At 33.7% G+C, this 19,399-nt stretch overlaps 1 protein-coding gene across 1 annotated transcript; it reads left to right on the plus strand.

Annotated features, from left to right (window-relative positions):
- The first annotated feature begins 2,313 nt into the window (after positions 1–2,313).
- LOC149778667 (cyclin-dependent kinase 9-like) lies at positions 2,314–11,930 on the plus strand. Its single transcript, XM_089939464.1, has 4 exons — positions 2,314–2,491; positions 5,026–5,107; positions 8,231–8,321; positions 9,568–11,930. The coding sequence occupies exons 1-4, from the start codon at positions 2,352–2,354 to the stop codon at positions 10,413–10,415; spliced, it is 1,161 nt and encodes a 386-aa protein (XP_089795590.1). The 5' UTR covers positions 2,314–2,351; the 3' UTR covers positions 10,416–11,930.
- Positions 11,931–19,399: the final 7,469 nt, after the last annotated feature.

A 19,399-nucleotide genomic window follows, 5' to 3' on the forward strand; every position in this document is an offset into this window, starting at 1 on the left:
GTTTATTAAGTATATAAATTTGTGTAAATTATTTACCTGTACAACTTCAATGAAAATTCAATCTTCACATGTGTATTAAGTATATAAATTTGTGTAAATCATTTACCTGTGATGCTTAGTATACTGATTACCAATAAAAGTAAGAGTATGAATTTTTCTTTCATATATTAATTATTTTTCCTTCGAAGTTGGCATTCAATTCTTTAATTAATGCTTAGTATTCGATCACTTGGGTTTCTGACAAATTATGAATGACAAGCCATTAAACACCGTTCTGTTTCTCACACCTTACTTGTATTACTATAGCAAGTATATCTTTTCAACAGAGTTATATTGATTTGTTGAAAAGAGTGATATTCTTTATGGTACGAGAACTGTAACGTGTTTTTCTTCTTCAGTGATATATCATAAACAAAATTAATTTTTCTTTTATCATTAACATTGTTGATATTCCTTCAGCGACATTTTATTCTTTTATGTGTAAAATTTCAACGGCTGACACAATGGACTTTTTTTTTATTTTACGGATTTTACGGATCTTGGTTATAGAACAAAAAGGCAACTGGCGGTGTTGCATTATTATATGATCACACATAAACACAACACATTAATCTGGGTTCGATTTGTCTTGGGGTTGAGTTGTCCTTGGGGTCGAAATATTTGGGCCTGATTGTGTTTAGGATTGAAATGTTTTAGGGTCGAAATGTCTTGGAGTTGAAAAGTCCGGGAGCCGGAAACTGGGTAAAAAAGAGGGCGTCAGGTTAATCATAATGAATATCAGGATAATTGTATTTGATTTTCTTTAAAACACGGGCAGCTTTTCACTGTAACATGACAGCACGCGACATTTACTCCTGTTCGTAATGGATCACACCTTTAGGTTGAGCTCATCCAAAAATGTCACTCAGGAATCTCTTTGTGTTCCATCGTAACATCCGGATATCCCCTCCCTGACATGGCACTGAGCAATGTGTTGAAATCATGAAAAGACGTTAATTGAATTAGCGTTCTAAACTTAATACTAATTTGCTCACGTTTCGAATTTCCTGGAAGCTGGACCCCTACCTGCCAAAGTTGAAAAGAAAAGGGCATTTATTAGTTCCGCTCTTTTAATATTTTGCTATGATATAATCCTATCAAAAAAAGCACGAGCTGCACGTAATTAAAGTAATAAGGATTTAAATTAAATTATTAACGTAATAATAATTTATTTTCGGATCGGATATTGAATATAATCAACAAAATTGTTTTCTTGGGCCAACTTATACCGGTGATACTAGTTATCACTCAATTTATAAGATAAATACAACAGGCTTGACATATATTTGATTTAAGGCTGAATTTCAAATAAGTTTTAGAATATGTTCTCTACATATTTAGTCCACCCCCAGCCCCCCTACAATAAATAAATAAATGAATAAACAATTCACCACTGAACAAAGGATATTATAACTCATTGCTAACGATATTTAGGTACCAAAAATTGATTGTAACGTACTTGTATAACAAACACAACCTGGTCGTATTTCCCGGAAAAAAATATGTTGAGAATTTGGTGTCTTTTTGTTGTATTGTATTTTTTATTATTATTTTTTTTTTTTTTGGATTTTTTTTTTGTTGAAGGGGGGTTGTTTCGGTTTTATTTTTCGGTGTTTTTATTTTTAAACAGTCAGTGGGTTTCACTTAATATTTTCGAATGTTTGTACTACAACACTGGAAAGGGGTTTATTTTTAAATTCCTTGATTATTGGGCATCTGCTATCATGAAAATATAGATTGCGAAATCTGGGTATTCATGTGACTAACAATGCAAATGGTTCGTACCAGGTAAATTGTTATCATTGTACTACATTAGAAAATGAATAAGCTTTATTTATACCTAGCAGTGGAACAAACTGGAAATTCAGTGAAGAGATCAATAACACTGTGCAGCAGATACATAAAAGATATTAAAGAAGAAACTCTCATTAGTAAACATTTGTTCTATATTTCAATCATGCTGAAGAATTGTTTTGTAAAAAAGTGAAGCAAATTATCTAGAAACTTAGTTTTGAATTTTCATACTAAATTATCACGACCAAATATTACAAGTTTATTTACATCCGTTTATGTGATTTGCTAATACATGTACAGTTATGGTAGTCTGTCCGATTGGGAGGTATAATGAGGTATAATAGCAACTATTAGCTAGATTTGTCTCGAGAGTTCTCGTGTTGGCTGATTTGGAGACCTCATTCGGAACATCGTGCGCAAATCAACCGATCCGAGGATATTCCGAATAGGCTTACTATAAATTACCGGAAACAATGATGTGTGGCACATTTCCGGTTGCGCTTTGAAACGAGGCGAAAATGAGTGAACCTCAACAAAGTTCGTCTTATACAAATGTTATTACCTCAAAGTTGAAAGGACACGAAGACCTGGAATTCCCGTTTTGCGATGACTCAAATAAGTATGAAAAGTTGGCGAAAATCGGACAAGGGACTTTTGGGTAAGTCTAATTTATCTTCCCCAGTAGTATATGACCATGTGTCACCCATTTTCGAAAACCATTCATTTGTCGCTCGACAGAGTTTAAATTTAGCAGGATTTCGAAGGCAATACAGTTTTTCTGCCTATTTCGTATCAAGATCTATAATCAGAACCAGACTATTTTACTGTACACAAGTTAATTTCTTTATTTTACCCTTGGAAAGGGGTGGTGGTGTAAGGAACACGTTTACTTTTAAAATTAGAGTTGTATATTTCACCCTGACTGAAATCTATTTTCCCATTCATAGGAATCAATGGGGAAAATTGTGTATATCTGACCTTGTTAGGATTTGAACTAATTTCATTATTATTTTGAAAGTCTGCAGCAAATTGGAGTAGATAAACAGTATTATGTCATATATCAACATGGAATAAAACGAATGCATTGCAATTTGTATCTTGACTGTTTTCACGTCTTGAAAGCCCTGATTGATTGAGAGACCCAAGCATCAAGAATACAACAAAAAATATCACAACCATTTTCAATTGTGTATCTTGTAAAGGCTTGGATTTATTTGCTGGCCATATGTTCTCAAAAGTATATAGATTTTGGGCATGTGATGATCAGGTTCTGGACTGAGTGTTCTGTCAACTTTCCTCAGTCTTATTCTTTTTAGCAGCTTGGTCTGGAAGATTAACCTCATGGAATGAATCTTGTGCATGCAACACTAAAAGTGAAACAAAATTTAAAAATTGAACAAGAAATTGCGCTTGGCTAAAGCAGAAACCAAGCAAATGTTAAAAACTGCTGGCCACATACCATAAAAAATGAGCCCAAGGAAAATAAATGATAATACAGTATTATACAGTAATATAGTATTATCTACCACAGACAAATAAGTCTGCATAATATTTTGCATTTTTTGCTATTCTGTGTACATGTTTCTCTTTAGGCATTGGACCTTAGAGTGTTAATGCTTTAATTTGATTAGTTAAATAAATAAATAATTTCACATTGCTAACCCCCATGTAAATCCATGTTCTTTGGCAACCAAATGTTTTATTTGTATCCACATCAACTTTTTAAAGGGATAATTGTCAAAATGTAACAAGTTACTAACTAAGCAGCGAGACAATATTCACTTAACATTGTTGAAGCTTTTATCATGTATATCGAGATAAATAAATTCTGTTTCCATTACTGAAAATAATATCCTTTCAATAATACTTATGTGATTGCACTTTTTCATCACTTTCACTTGTCAGTTTTGTCAGATGACCAGACTAGCATTCCTAAGTATTTTTATTTTTTATGCTGTTGGTTATATAATGGAGCATCGCACATGTCATGGAGTCTGCAAACATTTCATAAAAGGATTCAGTCTGTTGTAGAGTAAACTTGTTTCTAGTTTCTCAGATAAAGTCCTACATCTATATATATATTTTGGTCACAAAAACTAAACAAAAATTAGAATAGTGTTTGGTTTTACATTGGATAGCACTGTGTAGATTTCATTGTGTGGGAACATGTTAAGGAAGCAATTTAGAAGTTAATCTAAGAATGAAAAAATGAATCCCATCAATTTCTCAATTTTTTTAATTTTAATAATGGAATAAAACTATCTAATACATATGTGGTTTCTTTTTTCATTTAATTTTTTTTTAAAGCAGAATCTCATTCAAATTACTGTCATTAAACTTTATTTATTTCTTGAAGCAACTAAAATAGTCTCAGGATTCTTTGTTCAGAAATGTATCTGTCATCTCTCACACTATTCATATGTGAATGTGATCTAGTAGTCTTTGACTGTTAAAGAGCATTGTGTTTAACTGTAAAAGATCATTCTGCACTATTTAATGTCCACTATTACATAGTTATATTGCTGTGACTTTCCAATTGGGGCAATAAAACTGAATCCATCCAATATGAACCATGATGTGAACAATCCATGTCAACAGCTACAACCGATTAATGAACAAAAGGATTATTATCGACTGTAGAACATAGATTTTCCTTAATCTATGCCAGTATGTGATCCCAAACCTACTTTTGTCTAAGATTGCTGATTTTCTTATGATCACTTAATGAATATAATTGAAACTGAGGTAACTTACAAAAAGGAAGTTTTCTGAAGAGAAAATTCAAGAGAAAATTCAATCTTATAAGTTTGGATTCAGGAGAAAGTTTGATACAAACAACAGTTCTTTACCTGCTTAAATACCGAATATATTGTATAATGTGTTAAAAATCCAATATATTTTAAAATGTGGCATTGCCATTCATGTAAATATTTTTTTATACAATGCAATGAAATATGTCTTGTATTAATGTTGGAAAAGAACATATGGGATATGAAATTTCATATAATGTTTTGTTGTTGTTGGTAATTACTGTATATACTTGCATATCAGTTTGATCCAGCAGCAAACTGCATAAACCAGATTACAGCAAGACATTTCTGCAAACAAAACTGCAGCACTGAGGTATTATCCAACAAGCTGATGCAATCAACATTAAAAGTTTCTCTCAGCTTCTTTGTATGTTTCTTTCAGAGAGGTGTTCAAGGCAAGAGACAAAAAGACAAGACAAATTGTAGCTATGAAGAAAGTCCTAATGGAAAATGAGAAAGAAGGGGTAGGTTCATGTTTGTATTAGGCGTTAGTCACAAACTACTACAGTTCTCCTCCTTCATAATGTACCTTGTTATAATGTGGTATGACTATGGAACCTATGCTTAATATCATACCAGTGTATAGCCAGTGCTCAAAAATCGCAAGCCTTGACTCCAATTTCCATATGCCCAAAATGTTCCTATTTTTAATACTATTTATCACACAACACTGCAGTTGCTACAGTTCAAATATAAATTCATTTGGGGGGTTGAATTTACATAGGTGTTACTAGTGTTCATATCTACACTTACTAGAGACTGGATTTTCCTGTGTTCAAACTTCTCTGCTGGATTCTCTGAGTCAGTTATGGTCAAAACCAAGTGAACAATATGTTGTTTGCAGTAAATGTCAAGAATTCATTGCCTCTATCCCACCTTTTTTTTTTTTTTTGCTGGTGTGAAACACAAAGTAAAACTCTGCCAGTCAGTTCTGAATTTTTTTTGTGTGGCTTTGCTGATACTATTGATAGCTAATTGCTTTTTAAATTGGCTTTAAAAAATAAATCACACTTGAACACTGTTCTGACAATTGAAATGATCATCCTTTGCTTTATATTTGCAGTAAAATCCAGCTTCAAAGAAATGTTGCCACTGTTGACAAACTTATCAAAAACCTATAATACATGTTGCTTCAACATTAACATTCAAAGCAGTGTTACCTGATACCTTTTGTTCTCCTACACACATGTAGCATCTCTTTGGGTTGTTCCATGTTTTTAGCTTACCTATGCAGATAAGCACAGTGGGCTCACCCAATGCAGTCTTCAAACACATCTCACTAGCTGTTGGTAGCAAATTCAGTAATATGTGAAATGTGGTTTATAACCTGACATCTGTTTAATTACCACCATTTAAACTGCCGAAAGGATAGTTTTAGATGAGCTCCAGTCATGCCTGAATGTATATGCTACATGTAATGTGCAAATACTGATAGTGGTGTTTTCATGGTTTTTTTTCCTTCAAAGAGTACTGAAAATTGCTTTCTCGAAAAACACAACCATGTCATGGGGTTTGGGAGTACAGATCATGTTGTAGCATGACATGCAGTGCTACACTTTGAAAAAATCTGATTTCCACTTGACATATTGACAAATTTGATTATTTTTTTTTACAAACCAGATGGGCACCTGTTTAGAATAAAAGACTGGCCTGATCCAAAATTTGAGGGGCCCTGGGCATCAGGCTATTAGATGGGGTTTTTTAAGCACTGATAGCTATATGGATTTAGACAAAAAAGTAAATGAAATTTAGTCTCATCTTTATTTCCTTTCCAAAATGTTAAAAAAATAATTTGATAGGATTAACAGTTTTATTCATTTCACTATGATGTCTGCAGTGTGGCAGTTTAGTAATGAGGCAAAGTGCTGCATACATATATCATCATATCCCACCTATTGACATTATCTTGACACCAGGCCGACCAGTCCTAACATTAACCTCTTTCATGCTGAGTGCCAAATGAGGCAGCTGCTGGTTCCATTTTTATAAGTTTTTGGTTTGAATCGGCCTTGGTTCTTACTTGTAGCCTCCTGCATTTGAGGTTGACACTCTAACCGCTTAAGCCACCATAACGGTGCCCGCTATATGATGGTTTCGTTTATTATATTATTCTCAATATATCTTGATTCTGTACATATCACGGTTGTCAATGTAAGGTACATAAAGCATTAGCATATATAGACCCCATCAGCATTATTAAAGTGAGGGAGGGCTGTATCATGTTTGCAACAGCTTGGGCATCAATAGTGTCAAGATTTTGTAATAACTTTATGAAAGCCTTATGGAAATTAGTCTTATTCACCCAAATGTGGATGTGGCTTTCTGAAATCTATGCCCTGTAATTTGCTTCATTGATCTCTGTTATCCACATAAGCATCCAGTAAAATGAAATTACATAATATCTGAACTGAAAGTGAAATGTAAATGATTACAATTTTATATGAAGAATTTACATGTGGAATGTTGCCACATACAGTGTATTAAACATCTGCATACTCAGGATAGCAACTGCCAAGGAGTACATGGTGCCATCTAGGTGCACAGGGTGCAATGTCTATTAAAACATGCTTGGGACTACTCCTGTTGTAGTTAAGGAAATAGATGTAATATGTCAACCAATCCAGATTTTATGGAATAAATGAAAACTCTTCATTCTGATTTGTATTGAAAAAATTCTGGGCTGCCATTGGAGTTTAAAATTTGTAATATTCTGTTAAGGCACCATGTTTTTTTTATTAATTGTACTGTCTGTATTTCACTTTGTTCATCTGCCATGCTTTCTCTACCATTATGTTATTGATCAAGATTACATCAAACCGTATTCATATAAAAATGTCAGGCAGCTGCAAGAGAGAAAGATAGAAAGAAGTTAAAATGTTGATTTAAACAAACGTTTACTAAAAGAACATTTTGAATATTCTTAAATCAGAGTTTTATATTACCAAACATATGTTCATGACCATTTGGATATAATGACTACATGTTCATAAAAATCAAGTGCTTCCATGGATACACAAGTCAGAGCATGTTTTCCTGCATACAAAAACCACCTGTTCTTAAAATGACCATTTTAATTTCCTGGTCATTACATTCATCATGGACTTTTTGGGAAACACTGCATAGTGATCTATTTGACTATGTCTGTCCTTGACCAAACCTCAAAGTAAACAATGGGCTTTTTTTACTATCCCGATATTTAAGTACCATTATATCCTTTTTGTGTTTGGAATATTATTTCTCTATGCAATTAGGGCTATTTATAAATGTTTGGGGATCATTCATGACTTGGAGGCAATGGCCAGCTTTTTATCATGCATAAATATAAGACACAACACATGAGATAGATTTTGGGACACTATCTGTATAGGTTGTATCTGTTGTAGCATGAGCTAGAGTCATCTGGTAAGGGTGTTGAAAGACCAGTTTTAAATATTTTTTTTAGCCATACTGTAGCTCAGAGGAGGATGGTTATTCCTCCTGTGGTAGATTTTGCCTCACATCAGATATAGACTTTCTCATTGTTCCAGTCAGATACAACTGTTGAAATGCATGGAGTTTATCACAGAAGTGCTTTTGTATATTTTCAGTTTCCTATCACTGCTCTTAGAGAGATCAAGATTTTACAGTTACTGAAGAATGAAAATGTCGTCAATTTAATAGAAATTTGCAGAACTAAAGGTAATTATATTAGTTGCAACACAGTTCTATCTTTTTCAAATACATTGCCTGATCATAGTTTCTAGAGAGTACAACCACTGCTGCACAAATCCAGCCCTTTCAGGTGAAACATTTTAGCCATGACTTAACAATGACAAGAGAGGACTCTCCCTTAGAGCCATTGATCAAAGCATACAAATGAGATGATGTGGTTGTCCCTTTTTTTAAATTATGTTCACTAGTAATGACCTTAGTACTTACTACACTGTTGAGGCTATTCAATTGCAAATTGAGTCAACGTAATCCTGGGTGCAGATTGTGCCAATAGAATTTTGATGATGCACCTGAGTTTGGGCTCAGGTGGCTGGGTAATGCTGTTGGCAGGTTAAGTAACTCCAATATTGTATGTCTCACATGTCTGACGGTTGTGACATTTTTAAGACTGGGACCACTGGGCAATGTCATGGGCTCTGTTCTACACACCCTTCCCAGCCACACTTACCCTTGGAACTTTACTGCTGGGCCATGATAGAAACTATTGAGATCCACCTGTAACCGTATCATATATACACTTACTTGGAATAAAACTACAAATTTATACATGTCACTGACATTGAGCTAAGGATCTGTCACTATCAGATGGACTTAACTACTGGGTCAAAAGTTTTGAAACTGTTGAGGTTCCTGCCATAGATCCATTATACACTTATGGACATGCAAGGAGAAATGTATAATATGTAATTTTGTGCTTCCCTTTCGATTTTAAGTGCAGATGATTGGAAGTTTTTGCCCATCATATCTTGTTAAATGGAGTTGAGACTTTGTCTTTCTACCATTATACTTTTTATATATGCTGTGCAACATAGCAGTCATTCACTTTTCCTGTTTGTACATACATTCTATCTGTGATGAAACTATCATTTCATTAAATCTACTGAGAGAAAATTGCAGTTCAGGTACATCTTTGAATGAAGATGTGCTGCACACATAAACTTGGACATTGCACGCTATTTATTTCAGGGTGCTTTTTTTGTACAAAAATACAGATTCATTATTTTCTGAGCTCCATAAGTCCTATGATTATAGATTGGCAATAGAACATGCATCATATACCTGGAAATGTTTGTCAAAGCTCATTGGTTTTGGATAATCTTTCATGAAACATATTTGCTTCAATGTAATGTGATGAAAGTTCCTCAATAAACCAGAAAATTGGACAGTATAATCTGAGAATTTCTGTTTTAATATTGTCTCTTTCTACTTTCAGCCACCCCCTACAACAGATTTAAAAGCACATTCTACCTTATATTTGAGTTCTGTGAGCATGATCTTGCTGGGCTTTTAAGCAATGCCAATGTGAAGTTCTCTTTGGGTGAGATAAAAAAGGTCATGCAGCAGTTGTTAAATGGTCTATACTTTATACACAGCAATAAAATCCTGCACCGAGATATGAAAGCTGCAAACATTCTTATTACAAAAAATGGAGTTCTCAAGCTTGCAGACTTTGGGCTGGCTCGGGCATTTAGTGTTCCATCTCAGAAAGGTCAACCAAATCGATACACAAATCGTGTTGTGACATTGTGGTACAGACCACCAGAGTTGTTACTAGGTGAGAGGACCTATACAACTGCCATTGATATGTGGGGAGCAGGATGTATTATGGCAGAAATGTGGACTCGGAGCCCAATCATGCAAGGAAAGACAGAACAGCACCAGCTTCAACTTATCAGTCAACTGTGTGGCTCGATAACGCCAGAGGTTTGGCCGGGGGTGGATCAACTGGAGCTGTACAGAAGTCTTGAGCTCCCCCAAGGCCAGAAGAGGAAGGTAAAGGAGAGGTTGAAAGCTTATGTCAAAGACCAATGGGCACTTGATTTGCTTGACAAACTGCTGTCTTTAGATCCTTCTAAGAGAATAGACAGTGACACGGCATTAAATAATGATTTCTTCTGGACAGATCCTATGCCTACAGACTTGTATCCAATGCTGTCTCGATATAACACATCAATGTTTGAATATTTGGCTCCGCCAAGGAGGCGTGGCCCTAATCAACCTGGCAATCCCAACCCAAGGCCAACACAGAATCCAGATCACCACTTTGAAAGAGTGTTTTAGTCAATTTTGAATCAAGTGATATATGCACAAAGGATGAAATTATTTTGTTTGTGGAAATTTCTTTAATTTGTCCACAGGTCATTTTGTTTGAAAGACTACAAACTTCACTCATGCTGAAGCTTGGGAATATTTTTGCAATCTCATTAAAAGCAAGCAGTCATGTCTATTTTTTGTCAAATTAATATACCAGGTTAAAAAGAACATAACAATGGATCCAACATACAGATATATGTATATGACAGTTGAATGATAATGTTTAGTTTTTGAGATGTCTTGATGCCATTATTAATTAAGGAAGAGACTTTAGCTTTTGAATTATTAGAATTCAAATATTTTTTATATATGCCATAGTTTGATGACTTAATATTATTATATCATTTAACTCTTGTCATGATTATAGTGGATGTAATTGAAAAACAAAACAGGTGTAAAAAGTAACAGAAAGCAGCTAAAGTTTCACCTTTATTTATTTTTTCTTGTTGCAATTTTTTGTTGTGTAGGGGTTTTGCATGTCTCTCATCCTGTCTTTTGTATTCTAATAATATGCACTTTTCTGTATTTAGACCTGCTGGGCTGTTGGCTTTGAAAAAGTGAATCTAACTATTATATATGGATATAACACAAATTTTAAAGCTAAGAAAAATTATTTTACTTAAAGTGACTGCCTCCCTTGATATTGTTTGACAGGTTCTGTGTAGAATCATTTAGTGCAAAATGCAAATGAAAGTTAATTGCTTATACATTTCCTATCATAATGTTTCATAATTTTTTAATCAGTTTTATGTTAAGATCTAAAGAGGAAAAAATGTTTGAAGGTTAGATTTTATGTTTTTAGAGAGATTTTGTTATTGGCTTATAAATATCAGAATTTCACAATTTATTCATCACTTTGAATTTTGTTATTTGTTTAAACAGCACTTTATACACATTATTGACTATGTCATCCTGAGAAAATAGGAAACAAGTGTATTTCCCAAAGACACATATATGCAACCAACCCTTGCTAGCCTTGACAGGTAATGAATCTGTGTACCTTGGATTATGAGTCTAAGACAGTATTTTCAATACCTTGATGTTAATCTGTCTAATTTCATGAATGGACTATATTCTCAATACCTTGATGTTAATCAGTCCGATTGCATGAATGGACTATATTCTGTATACCTTGATGTTAATCAGTCCAATTGCTTGAATGTATTTTAATGAATTGACTATACTGCTTACTGACATGGAACAGATTTGTATTGTTTACTATGTCTTGGGAAAATGTCTGAGGGCAGATTTATAAAGACTACCTCATTATGCTCTTTATGGTTCAGCTCCACAGTTTCATAAATTGCAGTTTTTGCGAAGGGTTTAGTTTTTAAAGGAAAAAGATGAAACTTGTCATGATCTCATTCTTTGTATAATGGAATATGCCATAAAGAAATTTGTCCTTATTGCATATTTGTGTCCTAATAAAACTTGTTCTGATCTTATAGTTTATGTTCTGGAATAAAATTCACCATTATCTTATTGTTTATGTGCTGAAATGAAATTTACCCAGATCTCATAGTTTATGTGCTGATATTTGATGGAATGAAACTTGTCCTTATCTCACAGTTTATATGCTGAAATGGGCTATAATGAAATTTGTCCTGATTTTATTGTTTATTTGATGGAATGTGTCATATGAGACTTTGCTGATCTTGTGACAGAACAAATACACCGATGACAGGAGGAAAAGAAAGTTGATTGTCTAGATCCTGTCGTATGATTTCTTAATTTATGTATGCTCATTTCACATCTTGCAGGTAAATATTAAAATTTTATATATGTTCATTTTATATCTTACAGCCAAGAATATTAAAATTTGTATATGCAGTACAATGGTTCAGCTTGAATCTTTCCCCACATTTTCTGAAAATGTAATTCAGTCTAGAAACTTCAGTACTAAGTTACTCTGGCAAATAAACAAAATTTGGGTTTATTTATTATTTTTTTTGGTGTGGGCACTTATAACAGACTATACAGCTGGGATATAAAAGAAGGATTAATTTTGGTTAAATGAACCTAGGACTGAAATGGTTAATCAATACATCGATTCTCATATAGATACAAGATGTAAAGAACTGATACTTAACATATTTAAGTTGCTCCAGTCTTCAGCATTTGTGAGTAATTGTGCCATTTTATTTTTTAACATTATAATTCCTGAGACAGATAGTCCTAGAAGGCACTCATGTACTCATTTCTGTCAGTTGGAAAGAAAAGCTATTGACATTAACAACTCACCTTCTACCAATTAACACGATGTGACAAAAATGAATGTTTATGGCTGAGGCAGTTATTTTATATCTCCATTATGCCAAATGTAATGGATTTGATTGTTAGTCATCTCTGCTACCACACTCTCGCTTGTTCTAGATAAGATTTTCCTTGCATGGTTTCTTCTGTTTTGAAGAAATCACCGTAACATCATAAGTTTTACATAAAATATGTCATAAGAGAAGACATGAAATGGGTAATAGATATTTTGAAAACTTTATGACTATCTAAGTGCTGATAGTACTGGTAAAAGTCAGTTTTGAATCCTGAGGTCTAACAAATTGGTTTAAAGACAACGTATTTGACTCAGAGTAAAATCCCAAACAAATCAATCCTACGAACCAATGTTGTATTATTTATACCTTTGGTAATTTCAGTAATCATTCTTTTATTGTTAAGATGTACTTGTGAAATGTCAGCTGAGTTCCAGAAAATGCTGTCAGTTGGTAAAGAATTGTCTGTAGCAGCCATTACATGTACAATTATTTGTATCCTTTCTTAGGGATTACCAACTTTAAGACGTAGTTGTGAGGAAGTCAAAGTAGCTAAGTTGTTGGGCATTTGACTTGTAATCTTGGGTTTGATACCCACCAAACAAGTCGAGGTTAGCTGTTTAAGATTATTTACTTTTAAATAGTATGTTGTTTTTGTTCTTGTTGCCTAAAAGCTCTCTGCTTCTATAATAATCATTCAACCTTTTAGTAAATTCATCTATTGCAAGATATTCTAGGTTTAATTATAACCAATAATATTGCTGCTTCCCATTTACAGGTGTAAATTCTTTCATTTTATGTTAAAGTTCTTTTATTCACTTCTATTGCTATCTCTCATTCCAATTGATTTCAATAATTCTTCAACTTGACTAGTTTGGATTCCATATTCATGCAGAACACTTTCCATTCCAGCAGGTACATTTTTTTCTTCTCATCTATACATTTTATTAGAGCTTTTTTTCTATTTTTGTTTCATATTACAGTCTATAAATTCTTTCACTTAATGTCATCTGCATCATTATTAATTTTATTTTTAAACTTCATCTGGATCTTTTAAGAAGAGTTAATCTGATTAAAAGTCCGTTAACACATATATTAGTCGACTGAGTTAGTAGCAAATTTGTAATTTCTTGACGGCAATATGATTATGAATTTCTTGTAGGAGAATAAAGTTTATGTTTTGTCTACTACTTTGCTGATAAGACACAATGTCAGAAAGAAGTGGAGTTATATACAAGGTCGCCAATACAGTAAGAGATCAATTCACGAATACAACATGGTACCGAATAGTTTTGGTGATCTGTTGGTCAGTTTCATGTATTATTATTACAAGTGAATGAAATGTACAGACTTTCATGAGCTTTCATCTACTGACCCAATACAAATGTATCTTGTGTCATTAGCGCAGTGGTTAGCATAAACAAATGTGAAATGGAGGTGTCAGGTTAATTTCCCCAAATCATGCGATCATTTTGTGAAGGTGAATTCAGAATTAGTGCGTATTCTGTGTCCTTTGCTTTTTCTTTTTTGTTTCAGGTGATCTTGTAACGATATAGGAATGTAAATTCCTTTTAGGTGAATAATTATTTGTAGTAAAGCACTTTGATAGTTCTGAACAGAAGTAAAGTTTCTACAACTGCACATCATTTTTCACTTGGTCTTCACCCATGAACAACACCACATGAGTAAGAAATTTTAGGTAAACTTCAACTTCAATGCCAAACGTGTGAACGATGAGAGCAGAAAATGACAACTAATTTCGAAAAATTTGTGGTGTATTTACTACTTCATTTTCCGCACAAGAACAACTTGCAAAACGTAGCACAACATTTAAGAGATGCAAGGACTGTGTGAACCATAAGGAAGATTATAGTGTATCGTTATCCTATTACAATATGTATCAGGGGATCGAAGAAGACAAAGTCAAATGTTTGTGCGGAAACATTTATCAAGGTATTATTTTATGTATATCTACATGAGAAAGAATGAGGCCTAATGTGTTTCGAAATTTACAACAACTAGGGCATACAATAGTTGTTTCATGGCTGCTTTTAGTTTCATCTAAGTTGCATGCTATATGCATGGTGTCCATCATTTGACTTGTCCAGGATTTGCCGTTTTGTTTTCTGCTTTTTGTCTTTTGCTTTGCACAGTTGGTTCTTGTCATGCCTCCAATGAAATATATGCCAATGAACAACAGAAAATAGGATATGGGCAGTTTCCCAAATAAAACTGTTTCTTTATCTATCTCTTCTATTTTCTTTAAATTCATTTTCCCTCTCTACCTCTGTTTGTTCCAAGCATTTATTTATTTCTTCCATATCTTTCTGCTCTACTTTTTTGCAATGAAATAATCAAGTCAGACTTTATTCTAGGTTTGTTACTTTTCGATCTGAATCAAATTTTATCCAGATGGTTCAATTCAATTTTCAATAGTTTAATCTCTTTTTTGTTAACTTTTTAAGTTGGCCATATTTTTTACCAGTAGGTTTTTTAAACATCTTGTGTTAAATTCCACATGAACATTGTTGACTGAGACGGAAAATTGGCTAATTCTTGCTGAATGTTACAAAGTGATTGTTACAGAATGTCTTTATTTGTTGCCAAAAAGCCATTAAATGTCAGTACCTAAATATGATTTGTACCAAGATGCAAGCTTGATTCTTAATCGCCTGCTATATGATGCTAGTAAGATTCTTGAAATGGTATTGGAACCAACTGCAGACCAGTTGTGTAATTGAGACAACCACAATGAAGTGCCCAGTGACTAGGAGAAGTCGTTACATTGCTTGTTCAATTTAAGTTTTACTATGAGGCGGGTTTTACCATGTAGTATACATATTTAGAGTTTGGAAATTGCGATTTGTTCAGGTAATTAGTTATTCATTCATTATGCGTGGACCTAGTCGACTGACAAAAATATGTAATCTTTGTAAAGTTACTACGGGTATGACCTTTCAAAATGCACACTAAAACTAACTATAGTGTCATCATCCATGTATGCTGTAACCATGAATCCCAAAATACGTTATTTGGCAGTTGAACTGTAAAGCTCAAATTTTTAATTGTTAAACATCTTTCCTCGCATAATGTAAATAAATGTTAAATTTATTACCAAATCAAGTTGAGAAGGTTCTAGTTAGATTTAAATTATTGGGTAAAAGACGAAAATGAGAACAAGAATAAGATCTGTATACCAATGTTTATTTTATTGTTTGTTTTTTTTTTATTTCTCTGTAACTGAACTGATAATAGTTGTTAAAATGTTGAGGAGCGAAAACATCGCACTTGTTCATTGATATTGTATTAATAAAACCTTTAAAGGTTTCTATTTCTTTTGTTACATGCAAAAGGAAATATCACATTCTCGTTAGAGGCCAAAGTGACTCGCACATATTAAACTTATGGTAATATATTAATTCGCATTAGAGGCTAGAGTGTCCTATGATATCATAATGTTAAGTTTTCTGTAAGACAGACCTGTAAAGTTACGATGTCAATTTCCCGTCAAAATGTTCCATCATATTAAACCTATGAACATTTTGTCCATGTTAAATTCTCATAGACACTTAGAATCCACAGACCATATTTAACTTAGGACTCCCTATTTGGGCCTCAAGTGCCTCATATATAATGTAGTAGTAGTGGCATTAGTAGCCATATTGTTGTTTTTATTGAATATATAAAAATAAAATATTTTCTGAAAATATTTCAGTGCAAGACATGTGCATTTTCTCTCCTTTCTTTTAGAGTTGTTTGATCATCATGTTTGAAAAAATATAACGTCCCTACCAATGTTTTCAATGTTATTTTCATCATATTATTATTTTAATTCTGTTCATCGGCGACAACTCCCAAAATGGTCACAGTATACCATCTTTCTGTTTTTTGTTTCAATATCTCCAGTTAGATATTAACTTAATAGAAACTTACGCAATATATCAATGTTAATTTTCCCCTGCAGTAAATTAAAATTGCACCTATTTTTGCAAGAATTATCTTACATAGTTTGATGTCTGTTCATGTATAGTGTACCCATTATTCCAAAATCTTGTCATTATTGATTTACTTTGGAACATGTGGCAAGTTTCTTGAAAATGGGACATTTAAAATGTTAATTAATTTGCCCCATTTCCATAACATCTTGTCTTTCTCTGTGACATATTTCAAAACGGGTTTAAGACGATTGTCTTCTCATAATTTTAAGTGGTCACTGGCTTCATCTCTCCGTTTGCTCGATCCACTTAATTGGTATCATTCATTCTTGTTGAGCTCTTATTGTACTGGTGTTTACCATAAAATAGCACGCATTTACTCCTTTCTTTCTTATCTGATTTGTTTTGTATTTGACAGAGTTTATGACATTTTACACGCCTTTCTGAAGAGTTGTGGATTGTATGTATTTATGGTACATCCAGTCGTAATTTATGGGGTTTTCCCAACCATTTATTTATTCTTCAACATGAATAGCAAATGAGCAAGAACAAATATTAAAAATGACTTTTTCTATAATTTTGGGAGATTCGTAGAGTTTAAAAGTACATTAAAACTCCCATAAATCGCCGCTTGATCGTCTTCCCAGCGTAACTAGTGGAACATATTACCCAGCGTAATTACGAAAATTGTGCATCATTGCTGTGCCGATCTAACAGCAAAAAAAAAAAAAAAAAAAAAATACAAAGGAGCAATACATATCAAAAGTCACCGATGTTTTGGATACTAGGCTAACTGCAGTGTTTCGGTGAGTTGTGATTGTTCTACGACGTATAAAGCTTAAAGTAGAAAGGGAGGAAAACCCGCATGTGATCTTCGTTTAACCACGTGCTTGGTTATTCTACTATTTCTAAAATGATTCTGATCGGTATAACAGTGTCGATCACAACACACCTACATACGATCACCACGACTTTAGTGTTATTAAATCTGATTTTGAAGCGGTGTGCACAATTTTAATTACGTGGTTTACCAACAATGGAATGAGAGTAAACTAACACCTATGTTGATTTCTTGGTGATCGATTTGCTTGCATCAGATACTCGACTTGAACAAATCAAGTCTGACTATCGAAATTATTCGATTTGCAAACACCTTATACAATTCTGTGGCCAGAGAAATCGGCTATCGATGGTAAACTTCAATCCTACTGGTCAGACAGAGGTGAATTTACAGTGCAAAATGGTCTCTTAATGAAAGGTACACGCTTGGTCGGACTAGAATCACTTCAAAAAGAAATCCTAGAGAGAATTCACGATGGTCAACAAGGCATAGTTAAATGAAGATATCGCGCCAAAACCTTAGTTTGGTAGAAATGTCTAATTATCCATCCAAAACACTTGGTAAAACTTGCAAAGATTGCATCGAAAACTCAAGAGATCATGTAAAAACAGATATCAAAAGACTTTCCAAGTCGACTTTGACAAAGAGTCGCATCAGACTTGTTTGAATTTAATGGCAATACATATATCTTGGTGACTGATTATTTATCTCTTGGTGATTTATTATTTTTTTTCTTCCTTACAATATATCGAAATAGAAAAACTGCAAAGTACAGGTTCAAAAGTAATTGTCAATCATCTCAAAACAATCTTGCGCGACACGGGATACCAGAAGTATTAGTTTCAGAAAATGGTCCGCAATACACATCATCAATACACAAAGAATTTGCGACAAATGATGGATTTAGGCATACTAAGTCTAAAATATCCAGAGTAATAGTCTTGCTGAAATAGCCGTTCAAACAACTAAAGAAATTCTAAAACGGCAGACGATCCTTATCTGGCTCTTTTGACATATCGTGCAACAACATTACCTAATGGATGCAGTCCTGCCGAGCTACTGGTGGGAAGAAAATTACAAACTACTGTACTTTACCAATGGAAACCAGAAAACGTACAGCCAAAATGACCACATTTAAAGAAACTGAAGAAATCGGAAAACTATCAAAAGCAAACTCAAAAAAGAAATTACGATCGTCTACATCGCATCCGAAATATGAAGGAAAAAAACTTCAATTAAGGAATAAAGTATGGATTAAAGATCATTTTTCTTCTGGCATTGCTACATCTGAGGCATGTGCACATCGTTCATACGTGGTAGTAACTGACGAAGGAGAGATACAGCGTAATAGGAGAAAATGAAATCCCATGCCTACCACAGTATTGGAGCCTGTCGGCTACCACAGCATTGGAGCCTGTCGGAGTGAATGTTTCAAACCCTACTACTTTGTCTGACCCGGATGAAAGAAAAGCAGTACCAGTCAGTCAAAATGTATATTTCACACGGTGGGGAAGAGTGTCAAACCAACTGAAAGAATGAACTTGTAAAAATGAATCTGACAGTAGCTTATAAATGCGATTACCAGATCACATTTCATTTTAAATGTTAACATGCTCAGGAGGGGAGCTGTAGTGTAAACTTTAATTTTAATTAGCTTCAAAAGATCACTTGACAGTAAAAGTAATCAGACATTCCACACTGGACTAGAACTTATATACAGACAGCAAATAGTTTATGTTATATGTCCACTTGGGTTTTAAGTTCAATGGGAAAAATATTTTCAGGGTAGTCTTGATGCCGATAAATCAGCCCTTGAACCGTGGTGATATTGATTGATTTTCGGCTTATGGGCTGATATCATTTATATTAAAAACTGCAAAAATCGGCAGCCAATTTTGGCTTCACACA

Source organism: Sinohyriopsis cumingii, chromosome 17 (genome assembly GCF_028554795.1).
Source record: "Sinohyriopsis cumingii isolate HCF-2022 chromosome 17, ASM2855479v2, whole genome shotgun sequence".
Taxonomy (NCBI): domain Eukaryota; kingdom Metazoa; phylum Mollusca; class Bivalvia; order Unionida; family Unionidae; genus Sinohyriopsis; species Sinohyriopsis cumingii.